The sequence below is a fragment of the Saccostrea cucullata genome, unplaced genomic scaffold (genome assembly GCF_032062105.1).
Source record: "Saccostrea cucullata isolate Sc308-1 unplaced genomic scaffold, CSIRO_AGI_Scuc_v1 ctg14491, whole genome shotgun sequence".
Taxonomy (NCBI): Eukaryota; Metazoa; Mollusca; class Bivalvia; order Ostreida; family Ostreidae; genus Saccostrea; species Saccostrea cuccullata.
In genome coordinates, this window is record NW_026929391.1 from 1,303 (window position 1) to 23,997 (window position 22,695).

The 22,695-nt window shown below is 33.1% G+C and overlaps 1 protein-coding gene and 1 pseudogene across 1 annotated transcript; one reads left to right on the forward strand and one right to left on the reverse strand.

The window, feature by feature from the left end:
- Window positions 1-3,539: 3,539 nt before the first annotated feature.
- LOC134280742 (uncharacterized) lies at window positions 3,540-5,024 on the reverse strand. Its single transcript, XM_062763202.1, has one exon. It carries the CDS (start codon window positions 5,022-5,024, stop codon window positions 3,540-3,542), a length of 1,485 nt encoding a protein of 494 aa, XP_062619186.1.
- Window positions 5,025-5,719: 695 nt separating this feature from the next.
- LOC134280740 (uncharacterized) lies at window positions 5,720-19,497 on the forward strand (annotated as a pseudogene).
- Window positions 19,498-22,695: the final 3,198 nt, after the last annotated feature.

Here is a 22,695-nt window from a genome sequence, read left to right on the forward strand (position 1 = left end):
CGTCTGAATACATAGTCAGCACATGTTTGTCGGCTGTTCTTAAGAAAGATGGAGTTGTATATTGAACAAAATAATGTTATATTAAAAGGAGAAGAGCCGACAAAGGTGCGCTGACACTTAATTTAACTAAAAACATGTTCTGAACAAACTTTTGGCTTCCATTGTTATGTCTTCGATTGACCTAATAAATATGACAATTCATCACGTGATGTCCACCTGCGAGTGTACTCGTGAAAACAGTTACATTGTATTCTTCAACCTGACACAAATCTAAATCATGTCCTTTGGCTTGTTTTCTTACCGTTTTCAGAATTAAAAAAATTGAATATTGTTTTAATTTTTAGTTGTCATCAATTTTTTAAAATAATATCTTACTGATTTATACTGTAATATGCTAAACACTATTCGAATTTTTGGAGAGAGAGAGAGGGATAGAGAGAGATGTCAACAATGACGCCGATCGATAGCCCTGCCTCCTATAAATATTGATTGTGTGACATAAAAACCACTTCGGGTACATGTCGAATTCCGGAAGATGACACTCATGTATCGTTGCTTCAATTTTGATACATGGCAACAAGACATTGTTCTTGCACAAGTGTTCCACCTAATATAACCAAGTAAATGTAGCTTTTTCCATTACTCGTAATATATTTTGGATTCACTTCATTTTCAGCTTGATAGAGGAGTCGCAAAAGGATCCAAAATAGTACGTTAAGTCCACCCATTCTTTGCTAGGTTGAATGAAATAATTTTATTGAATACATGTACCCTTATGGTTGTACAGAAGAACACAAGTAATCTGATTACAAAAAAAAATTATCAAATAAAAATACAAGCTTGACAGCTGTTGACACAGGACTTTGCCGGCTGTTTGTCATGTTTACTTTACTACTACGTACCTAACCCATTTCACAGTCATTATAAATGCCGCCAAAACACTCTTTATTAGCATGATAATACAATCATGATTCACTGTGATATGCAAGCAATTTGTAACGAGTAAAGTCAAGTTCTTTTTTTACAGTTCTTTTATTTTAATTAAATTTTTAAATTGGCAATGAGCTACAAACAAACAAAAATATATGCACACATAACCAATAGAACACACAAACAAAAATAAAATAATTAATCAGCATATCAAGTTAAATTCAAACAAACACATACCATGCACCAAAATATGGCGATTCCACACCCAGTCACTCATACATGAAATGTTTTACACTGCGTATGTGGTGTCTACATCGAAATAAACAATATACCGGTATTTATTATATATACGATAAAAGGATATAATATTTAGTATAATTCAAGTTAAATAAAACACAAGATTAACAACTTTCTTACCGTAACACGCATCACAACTCGAACACGTTCCGTTCATAAACAGGGGCGTCAGCAGAGTATAAATAAATTACTTGATAAACCAGTTTAAATCTTAGAGATTTACTCAACAAAATAATAATTTTTTAAATTCAAATCACTCCACTGAAAATTAATAAAAAATAGATAACAACTACATTAATAGTCAAATAGAATTTTTATAACGTTTTTAATAATATAATCTCTAAATAAAATTAAATATCAAGCGCAAGAACAGAAACTCTTTAAGTAGATTGTCGGTAAATAAACTATGGTGCGCGTTTCGCGTTTTTTTAATATGCGCAAAATCAACCATTACAAATTGATCAAATGCCTCAATAACTTAAAAAGTGTACGAAGTTTGGATGCCATTCTGTCAGGAACATTATTTGTCTATGTGTCTGGTTCTATCAAACTTTGTACAGCATGCCAATCTGTCACAACATTACATGATCTAAGTCCATGCAATGCTGTGTAAAGTGTATTTAAGTATATGTCTTCAAACATTTTTTTTAATCGGATAGAGAATCTTTACAAATGAAATCTCGATTCGATCTTAAAAATTGGATGTTTCCAGCCCAAATTTTCTCAGTCGCGAAAATGCGAGTGTTTTCATTTCTAGTCGCAAAATCAATTTTTTGATCTCAAATGCGACCATTTTAGCCGCAACTCGGAGCACTGATATACAACATGTACAAAGGTCGTTAATTTAGCCTTAAGTTAAACATCTTTTTAAGTCATTTAAGAGGTAAATATGACACTCTGGATTGAGACCATTTGTGAAATTGGTCGATTTGTGTAGTCTTTATTATTGTGAAAACATCGTGTTGGTACCCAACTGTTCTGAGGTGCACGCAGTAAATTTATAAGCGAGGTTAAACCGGATGCCCTGATCATACGCCAGGCTACGCATGCGCAAGAATGCTTGAGAGTTCCGATCGGCAATCCTCGGCGGACTTCGCTATACCAATCGGCTTTTCCGAATAGCTTCATGACCTTTGAAAGAAACACCAGAGATGATGCGTTTGAGAGTTCATTGGTGGATCCAAATTTCTAATGTATACACATAACTAAGCATTCATTCTATGGCACAAGCATTCTAAAAAGTAGGAAGAATTTGCGGTATATACTATATAAGATACCTTAACAACTTGAATTAAAAAGTTCATTCAACGACTAGTTCTAGGCTTTAAAAGATAGAACTTACAAGTCTCCACCTGCATTAGTTTTGTGCATCAAGGCTCGCAAAATAATTTGATATATAGGAATCCAAATACAGCTTGATACAAGTATGTAGCAACAGTTTTCCATGTGAGGGAGGGGGGGGCTCCGAAAACAAAATCTGCGTACTATAGAGCTGTGCTACACGTGTACACTCAGATCTATTTTTCCATTGATATATCTCTTCTGAATAAATCTAGAATATACTTGTGTTTGTAAAGTCCCAACCATTATGGGTTATATGTATCAAAATAGTTCAAAACAGTCAAAGTAGGCAGATTATTGTAGAAAATGTGAACGAACCTACATGAATATCCAATAAACTTAGAAATTTTCTTTAAGTAATTGAACTTTGGTTAGAAACACATGCATATGGTCAATGTATTGTAGTCCTTTTTATAGTGAATATTAGTGAGCACGATTATCTGTGTGTTTGTCATTTTAAGTTATCTATGTAAATTACTTTTTATTCGGAGAACTTTATTTTCGCGTAATTACGCGAGACAGTGTATTCGCGAAAATTTAATTCTCGCATATAATAGTATTCCTTATTAGAGCAATAATCACAATTCGTGAAAATTTTGTCTCGCTAATCTGGAGTCAATGACTATCTCGCGAAAATAAGGTGTCGCCAAAATTAAGTGATCTACGGTATTTATCAAAATTAATGAAATTACTTAACAAACATTGTAAATTACAGACTACAATTCAGAATTAGTTTTGATTTTAGTAACGGCATGAACAATGCAGAAAGAACTTAAAACCTGGCACTCTTAATTTTATCAATGATTTCTTATGCTTGTGCCATATGGTTTTCTATTTTCTTTCTTTTTCATCCATTGAAATTGAATTAAAAAATATAAACCTGTAGTTTGACTATGAATCAAGAAAAATGAAATGTCAGAAGCAGAATTCTATAAAATACATGTATGACTGAAATTTATTGCAATTCAAGTTTATTGCATTCTGTACTGAAACACTTTGACAAGTCCTTCCCGGTATCCGACCCACAGTGTAGACTTGTACAGTGATAATCTGAATGGAAGCTTCACTTCATTGTCTGTCAGTAAGAACTTCAGAAACTCCCCGTCAGGACTTAGCAGATGTATCTGTTTGTTGTAAGGGTCAGTAACAAGGATGTTACCGAGAGAGTCACAGGCTATGTCAGCTGGTCTAAACTCTATTGTCGGGTTCTGTCCACGGTAGACAGACTTTATACGACCAGAGGGAGACATAATCATTAGTTCAGCTGTAGTGACACTTTTACTGTTCACAACACATATATCACTGTTACTGTTTTGTGTGACTCTGCCTGGAAATGTAAACAGTCTGGTGTGACCGTCCTCCTGGTACTCATACTCATGGATGACGTCACCCGTCACTGTGATGTGTCTCACCAGACGTCTGCTGTGTGACTCTAATTTGTAAAGATCTGATCCATTATCTCTCAATGTGACCATTAGTCCACTGTCCACTGACTGACAGATTCCTACTGGTATCAGTGGATCTGTACTGGTGACTGTAGAGACAGATCCTGATGGTGACAGACAGCGGATAGACTTGTTACTGAAGTCAGTGAAATAAACATCACCGAAATCAGTCATGCACATGTCATTAGCTTTGATATTATATTTATGTTTTTTCTCGCCTTCTTTGTTTACTTGTTCAATGTTATCTGACCCTGATTGTGTTATGTAACACTGATCTTCACACAATGCCTCCAATATAAGTATTAATTCATTTCCATATTTAAATGAGTTTGTTTCAGTCAGACTGATATTGTTCAAATCTAGAATTTTTCCAATCATGTTCTCCACTACCTCATTGCAGATTTCTCCTTTACTGTATCTCACTGAATATTTACAGTCCTTTATATCAATGTCAGGGCCAGACAGTAATTGTTTCAGTTCTTTGTGGTTGTCAATCAAGCCGTAATCTGACATAGTATTGTTGTTTTCCTCTATAAACTTTACCATCTCTTCTATTTCTTTCTTCTTCTTGTCTAGCTCATATTTCACACTGTTCAGCTTTTTATTTTTTTCCTCCAGATTATCTCTCAGTCTTTGTTCATTATTTTTCCTGATTTCTGTCAGCCTGGCCATTATCTTATCAACATGCTTCTCAAGCTTTTTAATCTCCAAGTCGCACATTTCTTCATTTTCTGTCATCTGTTTTGAAACCTTCTTTATTTTCTCATCAATCCCAGATAGGTCCCCTTCCTTGATCTCCTTCAGAAATCGAAGCAAGCCTCTCCTTCTTTCGGTAGCTGCTGTGGATATAGTACTCCATTCGTGATCTCTATGATCTGTTTTGGCACACTTACCACAAATGAATTCATCACAATCCTCACATATCATATCAATAGGTAGATCGTGGGTTTTACACATTTCAATATGCTCTTGGGGAGAGCCCAGTGGATATTTGGGTTTACTGTCCGCCATGTTTGTTGGGTATCTCCTACCTGTGACCTAGATTTGAGGTAAAGTTAAGGTAGCTATACACTGTGAAGTGATTTGGACTTTAAACTGATATCATATTACATGATCTGCACAGTGAACAAACAGGTGTAAGTTAACAAGTCCTAATAAAAAGAGGTAGCTTTAAACTAAGTCAGTGCACTCATGTGTCCAGAGTTGGCGAAAGAGGTAAAAAATCTGTCTGACACATAAAATCACAAAAATTACAGGACACACTAAAAATTTGCCGGACTGAAAAAACAACAAAATGTAAAATTGAAATTGATTTCTAATTGGTGGAACTCTTTCTCAGTGGAGGAAGAAAATGTCTGTTGGATGGGGACAATATGCAAGTGAATACAATGCAAAATGGATCACTGTAGATTAGAAATAAATCCTGTTTAAATCTCTTGATAAACATTCGCTGACTCACTGTAATGAATTTTATAGAAGAGTTAGTCCTCATATGAAAACGTTATATTTTTTGATGATATTTTTCACTAAGCATGCTAAGGTCATTATTGAAATCCTTACTTTTGAAATCAAATAAAATACTCTAAACTTTCCTTATTTGACAATCGATTATCTGGAGTCCAACCCGTGACAATACATTGTAACAACAGCATGATTGTTCTAGTTCTTCTATTGTCACAACTGTAAACAATGTTTTGCTTGAGAATATGGCGCGAGATTTAGAGCTTTCTCGACTTCTCCACAAAAGAGCGATAGTAAGTTCGATAATAGCTGCAATAATGTAGCCCTCTCCGATTTTATTCACTGTCAACAGTAGACCCCGTTAAATGCGAAAAACTTGTAAAATAACTCTGCATGTTTCCTGGTAGTTTACTTCAGCAGCCATGACAGTTCACGCGTGACGTAATGGGACTTTCGCTTGAAATTTAGAACAACTGAATAAAGCAATTATCGGTGTTTATAAACGTATGTGCTGAATTTCATCACAAAAACATAGGTATATAAAACCATTTTAAGTGTTATTTTTATGCAAGCAGCGATATTTATGTTTAAAATAAGGGAATTCCAAAAAGATCCGCTCCTAAAGAACCTAAATTCTCATTGGCTGTCCCAAAATACAATCTATCAAGGTCAGTAAACATGGCGGATAAATTCGAGTTGTCATACACGAAAAATAAGCGATATAGGGATCGTTCTGTATATTTTTGCATTGGTTTACGTCTTGGATGACTACATATTTGGAGTCAAGGTAAGAAATGTTAATAAAATAGCCATTTACTGTTAAATTGAGCCGAAATCCGTGCGGGAGTAAATCACTCCCGCAGCTGCGCCATTAGAAAGATCAGAAGGAGTTGTAGCCCTCTCCCAAAAAAAAAAGTGAGAGGGCTACATTATTGCAGCTATTTCGATAACTGCCAGGTACTCGCCATACTACTACGTATTGCAATATCTAAATAATGTAAAATCTTACAGATTCAATTTCATGAAGTTTTAAGAAATAACGCGTTATGTAATTTCTTTTAATTATATTTATACCCCCCGCAAACGAAGTTTGGGGGGGGGGTATATAGGAATCACCTTGTCTGTCTGTCCGTCTGTCCGTCTGTCCCTCTGTCTGTCTGTCCGTCTGTCCGTCCGTCCGTCTGTCTGCAATCGTGTCCGGTCCATATCTTTCTTACAGAGAGACATTAGAATCTACTACTCCACACTAAGATTGCCCATGACCCAAGGTTGTGTCATGACCTTGACCCAAGGTCATTTGGGGCAGTTCAAGGTCACTTGAAGAAAAATTTCATAATTCGTGTCCGGTCCATATCTTTCTTATGGATAAACTTTGTAGGTTCTCATTTCACACAAAGATTGCCCGTGACCCAAGGATGTGTCATGACCTTGAACCAAGGTCATTTGGGAAAGTTCAAGGTCACTGGAAGAAAATTTTCATAAATCATGTTTGATGCATATCTTTTATAGATAAAATTGGTAGGTTCTCATTTCACACAAAGATTGCATATTACCCAAGGATGTATCATGACCTTGACCCAAGGTCATTTGGGAAAGTTCAAGGTCACTGGAAGAAAATTTTTTATAATCGCTGTCCGGTCCATATCTTTCTTATGGATAAACTTTGTAGGTTTTTTATTTCACACATAGATTGCCCATGACCCAAGGGTGTGTCATGACTTTGACCCAAGGTCATTTTTGGAAGTTCAAGGTCACTGGAAGAAAAATTTCATAATTCGTGTCCGGTCCATATCTTTCTTATTGATAAACTTGGTATGTTCTCATTTAACACAAAGATTGCCCTTGATCCAAGGGTGTGTCATGACCTTGACCGAAGGTCATTTGGAGAAGTTCAAGGTCACTGGTAGAAAAATTTCATAATTCGTGTCCGGTCCATATCTTTCTTATGGATAAACTTTGTAGGTTCTCATTTCACACAAAGATTGCCCATGACCCAAGGGTGTGTCATGACCTTGAACTAAGGTCATTTGGGAAAGTTCAAGGTCACTGATAGAAAAATTTCATAATTCGTGTCCGGTCCATATCTTTCTTATGGATAAACTTGGTAGGTTCTCATTTCACTGAAAGATTGCACATGACCCATGGGTGTGTCATGAGCTTGACCCAAGGCTATTTGGGGAAGTTCAAGGTCACTGGAATAAAGATTTCATAATTCGTTTCTGATACATATCTTTATTATGGAAATACTTACTTCTGAAAAACCCAGCGGGGGGTATTTTGTCCCGTTTGGACAGTTTTAGTTTACTATTGATTATTCTGAATTATCTACCGGACACGGTGTCCGGCGTGGTTCTAGAAACTATCGGACTCAGACCAAATTTACCGGAGATCGCCGGTGGGCCGGCGTCTTTCGCCATCTCTGTGTGTCACTAAATTAAATTTTGAAAATATATCTAGCTTATTGTGCATTAGTACTGAGGTATGCATTTTCTCTGGCAAAAGGGGTTTTGGTTCCCTTCTAAAATTTTTGGGAATAATGCCACTGACCGCGCTTTCCAGCAGGACCATTAGAAGAAAGGAAAGAATAAAACTTTCATGCTGCATGTCATTTTCAAAAACAAGAGGCCCATAGGCCAATCTGTTCACCTGAGTCAATATGACCCTGCTGTTCTTTAACAACAGATTTTTTTTTCTCTTATGGTATATTCCTATGTATTACCGGTATATTGCTAAGAAACAGGAGGCCTATGGACCACAATGCTCACCCAAGTCAATATTGCTTTTCTGTTCTTCGTTAACAGATTTTCCCCTATGTTATTCTTCTTAATCATCGAGTCATTGGAGGGTAAGAAAGTAGCATTGGTAAAAGAAGACCATGTTGCTGATACACCCCTCCCACATAATGAGGCGGGTCAGAACAATCCCAAGACAGGGAGATAACTCTTGAGACTACTTGACCTGCTACAGTTTATTTCTCTACTATCAGTGTATATCTTCTTATTGAGTAACGTACAATTCTGAGAAAGAAATCCTCGCCTTCATAACCTCTGTGGCAAATAATTTTCTTGACTTTGGTTTTAATTTGCAAACTTATACATGTAAAAGAAAGTTTCTTTCTTGTAGGTTGAAGTAAATGGACAGACAAAAACTAAAGATACAATTAATACAGATATACAAAGTGGCAATAAATTGAAACGGGATAAAAAGTAAGTGGAAATTTATTTAAGTGCATTCCTAAGTCTTGAATTATATAGTCATAAACCAGTAATGTTTTACTTTTGAAGATTAAAATTTTTTTTTATTTTGTTCAGTATATTAGTATAAATTTAACCCTAAAATTTCTTTTTCCTTTATTTTTAGACCTGCCAATTCATCTTCATCGGATGATGCAGTTAGTGTACGTGTAGACATATCTAATTTTCAATGAATTTTAAATATACATGTTTTAACAAAATAACATATATAACAAAGTTTTGAATAAAATTTAGACATTTCAGTTCACTTTATTAACAAAATGACTATTTAACAGAGATTGCATTAAAAGATTTTCACTGACAAGAGCATATAAGCATGAGAAGAAAGAGTGAAAATGCATAAATTCAGTTACATTTTACATGGAATAATAAATGAAGCAAGGAAATGTGGTTTATATAAGTCAGAAACTAATTTAAAACTGTTTTTAAAGAATAATAAATGATGCCAAATTTTAAATGACATTTCAGGGTTTTGATCCTAATTCAGCATTTTTTACCAAAGTCATTAATAAGAAAAAGAAAGCTACCTCAGGCAGTGAATCAGGTGGAAAGAGAGAGCGATCTAGAAACGGCAGTGACGATGAAACGGAAGATTTAGACCCCGTCGTTTTACGTAGTAGACAGTTAGCAAGTAAGATATCAGGACTTGTACTTAAAATAGCTCAGAAAATCTTAGTAAAAATTTTATCTTTCAAAAATATTTTGGTAAATTTTGATTTAATCGGTAAATAAATGTAAATGAAGAGCGTTTTAAAACAGCATTGTTTGATACTCATTGGTGTAATTTCAATAGACATGTAAATTGAAATTAAATACATTGTAGTGTGGTTGTTTGGTACTGTATGTTATTCAGGAATGCCATTTATTTACATTTACATCTTAAGAAGATCTTGATAGATTTGGATATTCGGAAGTAACAGCACAAACAGTAGTCCCATATCTTTGTTGATTATAACTTAATTCTCTCTTTCCAGTTAAAGGAAATGAAATGGCTCAATTAGGTCATTATAAATCTGCTATAGAACTGTTTACTGAAGCCATAAAATTAGATCCCAATGATTTTAGGTAAGAACCATTTCCAATTTATACAGAATCAAACTCATGCATAATGTTGTCATTTTATGATTTGCTTACATCTCCTTTTTCATCCTTTCGATTTTCTTTCAGTCTCAATTCTTACAACTTTATTAATAAATTACGTTTCTTTTGTTTTACAGATTTTTTGGAAATAGATCATATTGTTATGATCGAACAAATCAATATGATAGGTAGGAGAGCTTTCATGAGTTGTTTAACTTCTAACCTGACCTGTTGTCTCAAAAATAAAATGTTAAATAACAGTCCTTAATGTGTGAAAAAATGTTCAGGAAATAAAACTTAGTTTTTAAAGTAACAAAGATATCACAGATTTTTGTAAACTTATAAACTGTTCTTATTTTGCAGAGCATTAAAAGATGCTGAAAAAGCTGTTTCCTTACAAAAAGATTGGCCTAAAGGATATTTTAGAAAAGGGAGAGCACTAGCTGGATTAAGAGTGAGTTGTTACAGAGCTGCCAACCCTTACAATTTTGGCGTAAGATGTACAAAATCAGCATCTAAAATACGCCTTACGATTTCTCTCTATATTCCCCCGATTTCAGTTTTTCTCCTTCAAATTAAGTTTATAAAACCGGGATTTTCATAGCTGGCAGTCTATAGTTTTATTATTATAACATATTCATAATTCTTACAGCGCTTGCTTGTATCTTATTTCGGTTTTAAAGGCCGATCACATTCATGTCAATGTTTTAAAGTAAGCCAAATGGAAATGTGTCTCAGGGCGCACTTGTTTCATAAGCCGGGTCAAGCCGGTTAATATTCCGGAACCGGGCAAGTCACTTGTTTCAAATATTTTTAAGGTCAATGACCTTGGATGACCGAAAAATTTCGACGGCCAAATGAAAAGCAATATGGCGGAAAACGGAGGTAGAAATTTTTGATGGTGAAACATTCGTTTTATATTATTTGACGTAGTTTTGGTGTCAATAAACATACACTACTGAGATAATAAGAGACTTTTACGACATATTTCTTTACATTCGCTCGACAAACATTTTTTTTTATTTTAAAGCTGCTTAAGTGCTTTTCAGTTCTGTTGGTAACGAGGCCCTATATATGCTCCAAATTCACAAATTGTACATTGAATAGATCTAGTAAGGGGACGACCATTTGATTGTTTTGGGGGGAGTAAAAATAAATAATCTGTCTCTGAAAATGTTGAAAATAAATAATCTGTCCTCCACTACAAAGAAAATAAATAATCTGACCTTGACTTATGATATTTAAATATTGTGAAAAATAGTAAACCTTTTTATTTACGTGTAATTTAATCTGAAATATCTTTAATTCAAGCTTACCTCGTCATTTTAGAACCAAATAGTACTTAAAATCAGATTACCAGACTGGATACTTGTTGTCAGTTTATCAAAATGACAATGTGCACTTAGTAGGTGTGATGAATCACTTTAAATACAACCCAATTCTTATGCACCACAAACAAATTAAATTTTCTTGTCAAAGAATTATACTTCCTCGATAAATTAATACAAAATATGCAATGGTGGATTTAAAGCCATATATCGCGTAACTGATCAAAAGATATATTTTTGAAAAATACAAAATTAAGTAAAGAAATATAGTTAATACATTTAAATTAAAACTTTTCATACAATTCTGAACACAGAAAACACCTCTTTTCAACCAATAATACGATTTTTCTTCTCTGTAATGTGTTATTTAAATCTTTTGTATTTTCTTCCGAGTCGAAGAAAATTCCGAGAATCCAAATTAAATTGTGATATATTTATAATGCAATTGTCTTAAATTTTGTAATTTACAGAAAAGTTCTATCTTTATGTAAAGTAATGATACAAATAATAAGTTCTTATAATTTTAGTCTAATAATTTTCATTGTACATACGCCATATATGGCTTTAAGGGGGAGTTACTTACTTGGGCTTAAACCCCTCCCCTACAATTTCAAAGTATGATACGAATAATAATGCCATACTTTGGGACAATAATATTTTTAGCCTAGTTTTTCTCTTAAAATACACAAAAACCCAAGAGTTTCATGGGGCTTTGCCCCCTAGGCCCTTTTCATTCAAAGTATATGACTAGTATTAATAATGTCATAGTTTGGCACATAACAAACCAATTCCTGTCTGGTTTTACTCTTTTAAATACAAAAAAACCCAAGAGCTTCAGGGGGGCTTTGCCCCTTGAACACCCTTCATTCAAAGTATGATTTGATCAATATCTAAATTTAAAGAAAACTCTAAACTATACTTGTACAGTAAAATAAAAATCAATGTCGATATGGAAGAGTATCTTACGCTTGAAAATAGTTTTAAGAATAGACAAATGCTAAGTAAATTTCGAACAAGTGACCACTGCCTAATGATAGAAACTGGTAGACATGAAAATATCACTAGAACAAAGACTATGTTCTTCATACTATTGATGATGAATCACATTTTTTTCTACAGTGTACGAGTAGCTTGAATATACAAGCAAGGAATATACTTATAAAAGCTATGTTATAGATAATTGTTCTTCATTCTACCACAAATCATCTACACAGAAACTCGAATATTTACCAAGTCCAAAACTTGAAGTTATACCGGCTGTTTGCACTTTTATAAAACAATCATTTTGAGAATTTCAATCGGTGTAACTGGGAATAAATTTCTATATGGATATTGTACACACATGTATATAATTCATTGTTCTCATTGATTTGTTTCTTTTTTGTATTGCTTGACTCATATGGGTTTAATATGCAATAAAGATTATTATTATAGTAAAATGTCATACTTTTGGTTCATAATAACCAATGCCACTATGATAATAAAGCGGGAGCAAATTGAAACAGGTGAATGGGGGGGGCTAAGTAAATTGTTACCCTCCAAAAAAACCTGACAAGCAAAAAAAAAAAAGGGGGGAAGTTCAAAATACGAAATTCCTATTTCTTCTGAGGGGGTTGTGGATAGGTTCGAACTTCAGTACCAACATTTCTTTTTTCAAGAAACCGCCTTTTTCTCCATTTTTAACCTATACTGCGACGTGTCTGTGGAAAGGGGTATTTCTAAATAGATTTTATGAAACAATATTCAATATTATACTAAGTATTTTGGGGCTAAGCCCCCCCCCCCAGCCCCCCGGTTACGCCTATGAATAGTGCCTGGTTTTACTTTTAAAATACACGAAAACCCAAGATTCGGGGGGTGGGGTTGTTACTCCCTTTGCCTCCACCAGGGCGATGCCCAGGAACCGGAAACGGTGGCCCCGTACCTTTTGCTTTTGCCGTAACGAAGTTATACACGCCCCCTCCCCAAATCCTGTATCTGCCTATGGTATAAATGATTAGTTTTTTAAAATCAATTGTTAAAGATACCGTAAGACGAAGAAGAAAAAAAAATAATCTGTCCTTGATAATCTTGAAAATAAATAATCTGTCCTCGACAGGCATGAAAATAAATAATCCGTCTTAAAAAATGCCAGAGATCAAATAGTCGTCCCCTAAATATGAAAACGAAATATATCCACTAAATCGATGTTCTCGTGCGTTCAGAGAAATTTTTTACAGCAACAGCACCAATACCAGCCATATCCGGCTTATTTTTCACTCGTTTCAGAGACACGAACCGGGTCAATATGTCATGTGATATAAGTGAACCGGGTCATCGCCCGGCTGTCTGAAACAAGTGCGCCTTCAGATTACATGCCTATTTACATAACATCTTCAGCGGCAGGGGGCCTAGTTGGTCCCTAGACCCGCCTTACTTTTTGTCAATTCAAAATGTTAACAGCTCTGTTGTTAACATAAGGGATTGTCAACATGGTCAAACCTTCAGTTTTTATGTACCAGAATGAGATCTGTAAAACTGTGTGTGTGTTTGTTTGTAGATGTTCTCTGAAGCAGAAGACGCCTTTACACAAGTTTTGAAGTTAGACAAGAATTGTGATGATGCTGTACAAGAACTTTTACGAGCTAGGATATACCAAATAACAGTAAGTATTGAGATTAGTCGATATCAGATGATAGAAAAGTGTTGGAAGTGTATTCAACATATCTGTAGTTGGTCAAGACACATAACAGCAAAATTTTAGTTGATATATATTACTGGTATTAAGTACTAAGAATGGGTAAAGTTTTATCAAAATTGATGACCAGACATGGCAAAGAAATAAAGCGGTTACAGAGAATGGCTATTAACACTAAACTACATATTTCAGGAAATGGGTTTCTCTCGATCTCAGGCTGAAGAAGCGATAAAAAAGCATTCCACGGTACAGGCTGCTCTGGATTCACTTCTAGCAGGTGTCGGTATGTACAGCTCTATGGGTCGGAAATGTTTTACCAGATAAAGTAGACGATAAAAAACTTTTGAAAATCTTTTCTAGGTGAGTATGAAATTGGAAATGTTATTACAGATATAAAGTTATTTAATGATTTTAAAGAAAGAATAATCCATTTGGTTTTTTTTTTCTATCAGATATGGATCTGTGACTAGTGTTCGGACTTTACCAGAAAAATTCTGTGCTTTTGTAAATTTTAAAACAAAGGAGGCTGCAGGGAAAGCCATGCAAAGTTTACAGGTGAATTGTTCATATTTTTCTGGTGTAAAAGATCGGTTTACAGGTAAATTGTTCATATTTTTCTGGTGTAAAAGATCGGTTTACAGGTAAATTGTTCATATTTTTCTGGTGTAAAAGATCGGTTTACAGGTAAATTTCCCCCTTCTTTTCTTGTGAATGTGATCATTTTACGGGTGAATTTCTGAATGGAGAATTTTTAGGAAAAATCAATAAAACTTTCATGCAAAATCTTTTAAAAAATATATCTTTAATGCAAACTCAAAGTTTATTCAAAATTAACTTTATGTGAGAAACAATCATTCATAACAGAAGGATGTAAACAACTCAGAGAAAAATGCCTCATATTTTTGTGTCAGTGGTTAAGAGAGAACCTCTACCTCAGATTTAGTGAGAATAAGAAAATTTATTAATTATGTAATAATTAATTTAGGGAGCAGAGTGTGGCGGCCAGAAGTTACTGATAAAGTTCCCTGACAACCCCATAGTAAATAGTGGTACACTTACGATACGGAAAACCCCCAGTACCAGTAGCCCCCAGCAGAGACAGACATTTGTAGGGTGAGTCATTAAAGAGGGGGATAGACTTAAAAACAATAGGGTAATAGAGGGTGAGAGAGGGGGAGGAGGCAAAGACTCAACCAAACAATAGGGTTATACATGTATATACTGTATTTCATTCTAAAGAGGTAGGTGTAAGCTTTTGAATGCAAACAAAAATTAAAAATATTAATTTAAAATGACTCAGACTTTTGCTTCTCACCAATTTTCTGAAGTTTCGAATGCATAAAAGAAAAAAAATCCACATTTTTACTTAGTTCTTGATGCATGCATAGTTTGCATACACTTTCAGAAATCAGTTGAATGTTTGCATCTCAAACATCAATATCTGTGTTATAAGTGATTCTTCCAACTTGCTTCATGGTATTTATAACATGGAGGTTTGGGATGCAAAGATTTAACTGTATATCAAGTAAAAGAATCATTGTTCTAGTCCTAAGGAATTTATGGATGTAGATTTCAAGTGTGTCCATATCATTGTGTTGTTACACTACATGGATAGTTTATATAGCCTTCTCAATCACTGCCCTCCTACTATTTCCCTGTGTAAAAACCAGGCGGATTTGCATGATTTCGTAGCCAGATCATTATATGCATCGTTTAGTTCTAGTGAAAGTTTATCAAATTTAAGATTAATATTGATATAAATGACATAAAATCATTTGAAATATATAAGTTGTGTCCATTTTTATCCTTTCATTAAAAATCTGCATTCACTGTACATTGCTTTCTGATTGCAATAAATATTAATGTTGGTATGTAGAGCAGATACCAGGTTTAGGGTCAAAAGAATTTTCAAATGCTCGACTCTAGTATTTGATTTTACAACTCTGAAGTTCAAAAGAGGAATTTCCTAATCAAAGCTGAATTTCATTAGATTTTAATGCTGAGCTCTTTTTGAAAAGAAAAGTTGGATTACATTATAAACAACTAAATTTTACAGACAAAGTTTAATTCATACAAATTCTGTGTCATCTGCATTATAGACAGGACAGGACTTGTTCATCTACCATTTGAATTCAAAATACAGGAATCATTTTGCTTTATATGTTTTTCTCTAATACTTCATTTAAATGTAACTGGGCTTGGAGATTCCATGGATTGTTGAGACTTTAATTTAGAAAGTATTGAATTGTCACTATCAGTCTTCATGATCTCTATCAGAAAATACTTTTAGTTGAACAGTAAAGAATTCGAAATATCAGTCCAATGTTATTTTTTATAGATTTAATGTTACAATTGTGTGCAACACACATGGTATTTAGAATGCAAAAAGAAAGCAAATAAATTGATGTTAAATTATGAATTTATTGACTTCCCTTTTACTTTGTACCTTGGACTTCTTGAATTTGTTATTAGCAATAGGGTTCAAGATTCAGCTAGTCTTTGGCATGCCTAGAGTGATATGAATACATGTACAGTAAAACACGTTTAGTACGAACACGGATATAGCGAATTCACGGATATAACGAAGTTTTTCTTGGTCCCCGGCAAAATTCTTAACAAATCTTTGTAAAATTTTACGGTTATAACGAACTCTGATATAACGAATTTACGGATATAGCGAACTGATGTTGAGTCCCGTTGAGGTTATTTATAAGGAATTTTACATCCTTTATAACGAACTCTCGAAGATTTCAAAATTTGAATAATTTAACTGAATTTATTTTCTCTCGGCATTTGTGTAGAAAATTCAATTCATAATAAAACCTTAGTTATTGAAGGTATTTGTTTCCTAATATCTGCATCCCTAACAACACTTGAAGGAAAACATGCAAATTGCAAATTCTCTCTATATGGTTATACAAATTCGTTATACGGATATAACGAATTATGAATATAGCGAATTAAATTCACAGGTCCCCTGGACTTCGCTATAACCGTGTTTTACTGTATATTGAATTTATAAAAAGGTCAAAACTTGCTCTCACACTTTTTAAACATTTTGTTCAATCACCTTTCATTTCATCCGAATCATAAGCTCCAATGACAGAGCTTTTCTGACATATGCACTTATGTTTATATATCTGACAAAAACTTTTCATAAATGTAATCTCATTTTGTTCTTTGCAACCATATCACAGATAGTTATTTTAAGAGAACTTGCCACAAAAAAGATGTTGGTTTTAGATGCCACATGTCATTGCAAACTATTTGATCCTGAAATAAATAAATTTATATTCAACCTTCATTTATATTTTCATTTAGAACATCTCGGAAATTTCACATAAAATGGTAAGGAAGTCTTTTTTGATCACTTCATTCTCCATTTTTTTTTCTAATCAATGTTCTTTTTTCTTATCGGTGTCATTGGAAGTGGCTTGTTGTCATACAGTTAAGAATTTTCATCCCAAGATTGCTTTCATCTCACAGAGTTATATATGAGGGGGAATATTTACCATGTTTACCGTAAAAAAATGATAATAAAAATATAAAGAATAAAGAAATTTGTAATTGCAGCACATGAATTAGCAGTAGATCTAAGGTTCAACTAATGCTTCTTGTCTTGCAGTCTACTATGGCTTTATATGCATGTTACGTGGCTTATTTGCTTTTGACCAAGGAGCTGTGTAATGCCTGTCAATGGAACTTGTCATGTCTCTGGGCACAATGTGGCTCTTATCATGCTTGGCTATTTAATGTTAATTAATTCTTTCCTTAAATTTTATGTAAGAAATATTGTATTTGAATTTTTTTTTTTACTTTAAAAATCAGAGTAAGTTAAAATGATTAGAATTTTTGTTAGAAACAATCCACTTCCATTTTTGTCATGAATCACTGGTAAATATCTAGGTCAGTGCATCTGCTTTCTTTAATTTGCTATCTACAGGGTGTTACAAAAATATATTCCCATTGTGCTTGTTAAACATGTTAAAAAGATAAGCAACTTTTGATATTTTTATCAAATGAATGTTTCATAGATTTGAGTTTTAGTCTACATGGAGACAATACAGGTATATTTATTTTGGATATGGAAATGTGTCCAACCGTATTAATTAATTTATCTGCATCATGTCTAGGTTGAATTTATTTCAATGTGTGCCTCAACATGATGTACACTGTATGAAAACCAAATATTTTGGATGTAATAAAGACTCTGATGAAGGCTTATGAAGAGTTCAATCCTTTAGCATTAAAAGTATTGGTATAATATCATTACTGGTGTAAAGATTTTCATTGCAGTCTTTGATTGTCAGAGGACTTATACAAACAAACCATGGGTAGATGTAAATCTAACACAGATTTTGATATCATACATATAAAAAGGTTTTGGGAAAAAAAATTAAAAAATTTGCTACTACAATAATTGAAAAATTATAATAGGGGTGGAATTGGTTATATTTTGTACAATGTTTATCAGTATGCATTTATTTATTCAATGTGCATGTTTATTTTCTTATTTTTAACAAGAAAGTTTCTTAGTGGTAAAACGACTTTGTCCAAAAATGTTGTCTGTCATTGTTAAATTTTAAGATTTCTTTTCATTATTTTGATCTTTTATCACCTATAACTTGAAATCAGTGTTCCTGACATGAATTTTAAATTTAAAATTCTAAGAAAGATAACTCTCAGTGGAGTATGACTGAAGAGGTACAGATGGGTGAATGAATGCACATACCTTTTAATATTGATTTAATTATTAGACAGTATAGATGGATCATGTGACACAAATTATGAAATAAAGGTTTAAAAGAAAAGTGTACCATTGAAAATTTGTCATCATTGTAGTGATATTTTATCACAAAACCTTAGAGTTTTCACAAGGAACTTTTTGCTCAATAATTGTCAAAGAAAACCCCCGATGAATCAAGGGCTGTTTCCAGGAACATTTCAATAGACTTTCTTTCAATGAATTGTGTTGAGGTTTTTCAAGAAACTAGAAAGTGTACCATTGATTAATAGGTTTTCAAGTAGATTTGAAAATTATTTTCTTTGACAGTATATATACTTTGTAGTGAAAGATATCTGTTAAATTATTAGCAGAAAAAAGTACCTCAAGGAATATACAAAAAGAAATTTGCAGTACTTGACCTTGGACAGGATACCATTTTTAAATTACTTGTTCTACCCCAAGAAATTGCTGAAAAACAGGCACACCGCTAAAATTCATAATATTTCATCTGTGGTTAAACAAAAAACATTTGATCGTATGATTTTTTTTACACTGGTAATTGGACTTGTTCAGAGATAGGTACCACTTATCAAATGATTTGCCCTCCAATCAAAATAGGTTGTCCTGGGCGTTGGGCCATGTTATTTGTCAAGCCCTGTGTAGAGAGTGTTCTCTTTTTATTTCCAGAAAAGCGGTAGCTGCCCAATATCAGAACTCTACAGCAGTGAACAGTACAGCAGTGGACCAGAAGAACACCACGGGGCCCGTGAACGGGGACGAATGTTATTTCTGGAGAACCACTGGGTGTTCTTTCGGGGACAAATGTCGCAATAAACACTTATCCTCCAGCAAAGGAGTGGACAAAAAACCATGGCAGAAAACGTAGCAAATCTAGCGTCAAGTTCTAAATACAATTCACAATACCAGGTTGTCTTTCTCTAGGTGCTGCGTAGGTTACGAAAAAAAACTTCTGGGAGATTTTTTTAATAAAGGTTAAAATAAATTCATGTTATACATGTACCAGTATGTGTTTTAAATGTTTTAGATAAACATGTATAATGGATGACATGTAAATAAGTTCAGGGAGTTTTTAAAAATTGTTTTATCTCAAAATCGGCTGAATAACGGCAACAACAATCTTCTTGATATTCATGAAGTCAAAATTAGACCCAATTCTTTCTGCAGTAAAGACTTTAGATATATATTGTTACATTGCACTCAAGTTCACCTTTACACATGGGAAAAAATCTCCATGGCAACTTTTTAAAAAAATTATTTTTCTGAGATCTGAAAAGATAATTATTTTACGTTTCCTGTAATTGTGATTGTTTTTATTATAATTTTGTTTCTGAATAATGTATACAAAAATATTTTATGGGCAAAGTTTGTATCAATATCAGGACAAAGGTTCTCAATAACTAGTCACATGTTTATATCAATATTTACCATTACACATGTATTTGTAAGGTATAGTTATCCTAGAGTTGTCTTCTCCTGGCTTGAGGTCAGGCAGCATTAAGAAACTGGTCAATCTTGTTTATTATGATATTGTTGACTATTTTTGTATTAAGGGCATTATGCAGCCAAAAAACATGACTTTGTTTAATGTTTCTGAACACCCAGTATTGTTTCAATATTTACAAAAAGTTTTTTTATGACATAGTTAGTAGTAGTATTTTGAAAAACTTGTAAGAGTTGATATACAGGCATTGAACCTGATTTTTTTTCTGCTGTGTTTTTTTTAAAGTAGGTTCTCAAAGACCTGGTAATTGAATAAATTTTCTTGAAATTGAAAAAAAGATAGGTCAGAAATTTATTGGAAGTTAATCCTCATTAAGATTTTACCAGATGATGATTTTATTACCGGTATTATGTGATTTGGCTATTAGTTTAGGTTGCAATCTCCGATTTTTTTTCTTATTTGTAGAATAGAATTGTTCATATAATGTCTGTATAATTTTTGACATTCAGTGATATGTGTGTACAGATATTCTTCCCTCTTTCAAATGTTTAAATGTGATAAATTCCGTTACCTGAAAAGGAAAGAACTCCACGTTTTGTGTATTCCGTTTATCCATGGAGGAAAATTATCTCAGAATTATATTAATATGTATTAATGATTTTCACAGAACTTTTCAACTTACTCTAAATTATGAACATACCTCTTACTTTTCAAGATTGTGCATTTATTTACTTAGTTCATTCTGTAAATAACAGTGTTAAAATAATCATGCTTGCAAATCAACAACAGATATAGCTTGCTACGCTTAAAAAACTACAGATCTGTTTAATGTTATAAATTTGATTACTGTTTAAGCTTGAATTAAAAAAATTAATATGAGGACAAAATCTCGTAGTGATATTTACAGACTGTCACAAATTGTATTTTGTTATGTATAAACATGCACAAAGGGTATAAAATGATTAACTGTTTTTTTGTGAATTTGAATGAAACTTGACACAATCAAGATTTTCAAAACTTTAATGAAGTAGAATGTAATACATATCTTTTTATTGACCGAGCATCAAAACATTCTATTATTGTAAGTCACAGATTTTGATATAGTCTTCAAAAGAATTTCGTTTTCTTGTGTAAATTCAACATGTTCAATTAGAGAAGAAATCTTGTTAGTTTTGTGGATTATTAAAAATATATTTTTCAGAATTCTTTCTAAAATATTTTTCAATTCTTCCTTTGATCTGTAGCATTAATTAGTTGGAATTTTCTTTGGATGTATCAGTGATGTAGAAATTGACTTGAACTTAAGTGAACTCTCAAATATTACAGACAAGCTGCTATGACACTTATTCCACTTATCTGGCTGCATTATTGTAGCTCTCTGAGACAGAAAATTTTGATGTTTATTCCATATTTCTGATATGTCTGTCCAAAATTTTATTTCTTGGAGAGCTAAATGTACCATTTTTCCAGTTTCAAATAAATGTAAAGACTTTGAAATTGTTAAAAAAATAAAAGAATTTCAGATATTTGAAGTATTATGAATTTTAGCATAAAAGGTAGTACAAAAGATTGGATATCAATTTATTATGCTTTTCCAAATTTTCAAAATAATTGTTAGACTTGGCCAAAATTTGTTTAAAAAAGTGACATGTAAGAGTGTTTGAACTTTGTTGATATTTGTCTGTTATTAGTTGTACAAAGGTGCAGGTAGTTTTATGAGAGATGTATGTGTAAAATATTTATTTCTCAAAGTGGAAATCTTCCATGAAATACTTCGTTCAAACTGGTAATGGAAACCATTTTTATTTTTTAAAAATGTGTATCAAACTTTTATAAAGTAAAGTGAGAAAAATAAAATATGTTGATAAATATATGAAACTTTTTAACCCTTTTATTTTTTGTTTGCTTATTTAATGTTATGTTGCCCATTTAGACAATCACAAGAGCACAAGTGCACCAGGAGTTTTAACTCACCTCAACACAATGTAATCAATTTGATTCTACCCATTAGACCCTCATTTAGCTTCGGTTTCCCAGTTCAAGTTTAAGTATTTTAAATGTTTATTTCTCGTTTAGTGAATGTTAGTCCATCCTGACCCAAACTAGCCGGGATGAAGTCTCTAGGGATGGACACTACCAGACGTGCTTTGGATTTTGGTTCTGACACATACATTTTCGAGATGAGTGTTTTTCGGTAATAGCTCTAATTATGTGACTGGTTCTGATTAATCTTTTATGGATGATGCAAATAGGCATGGACGCAAATAGGGCTATTTATTGAGCCAATACTTTCCATACAATACGATATGGAAAGCTCATACTTTTACAAAGATTGACGTAGACCCTATTACAAGGGTCATGATAGAGACAAATTCAAGGTCACCTAAATCAAAGTTAACAGTTAGCATCAAAGCATGTTCCCTATAACTGAGTGTTTCCTGACTGGTACTCGCAACGTCAACTAAATGCATATGGTTGGAGAAAGTTTGCACAGTTAGGTACTCGTTACTTCAACAAAATGGTGGAGATAGGGTGTACAGTTAGCAGGTTCAATACTTTAATGGATTCATTTGTGACAGAGCAATGTAACAAAGTTGTAAAAACAGTTGATTAAAAAGTGATTTGATAAAAGTGCAAAATATAAAACTATTTTGATTTGCATAAAATCCATTATGTAATAATTATTAAAATTTA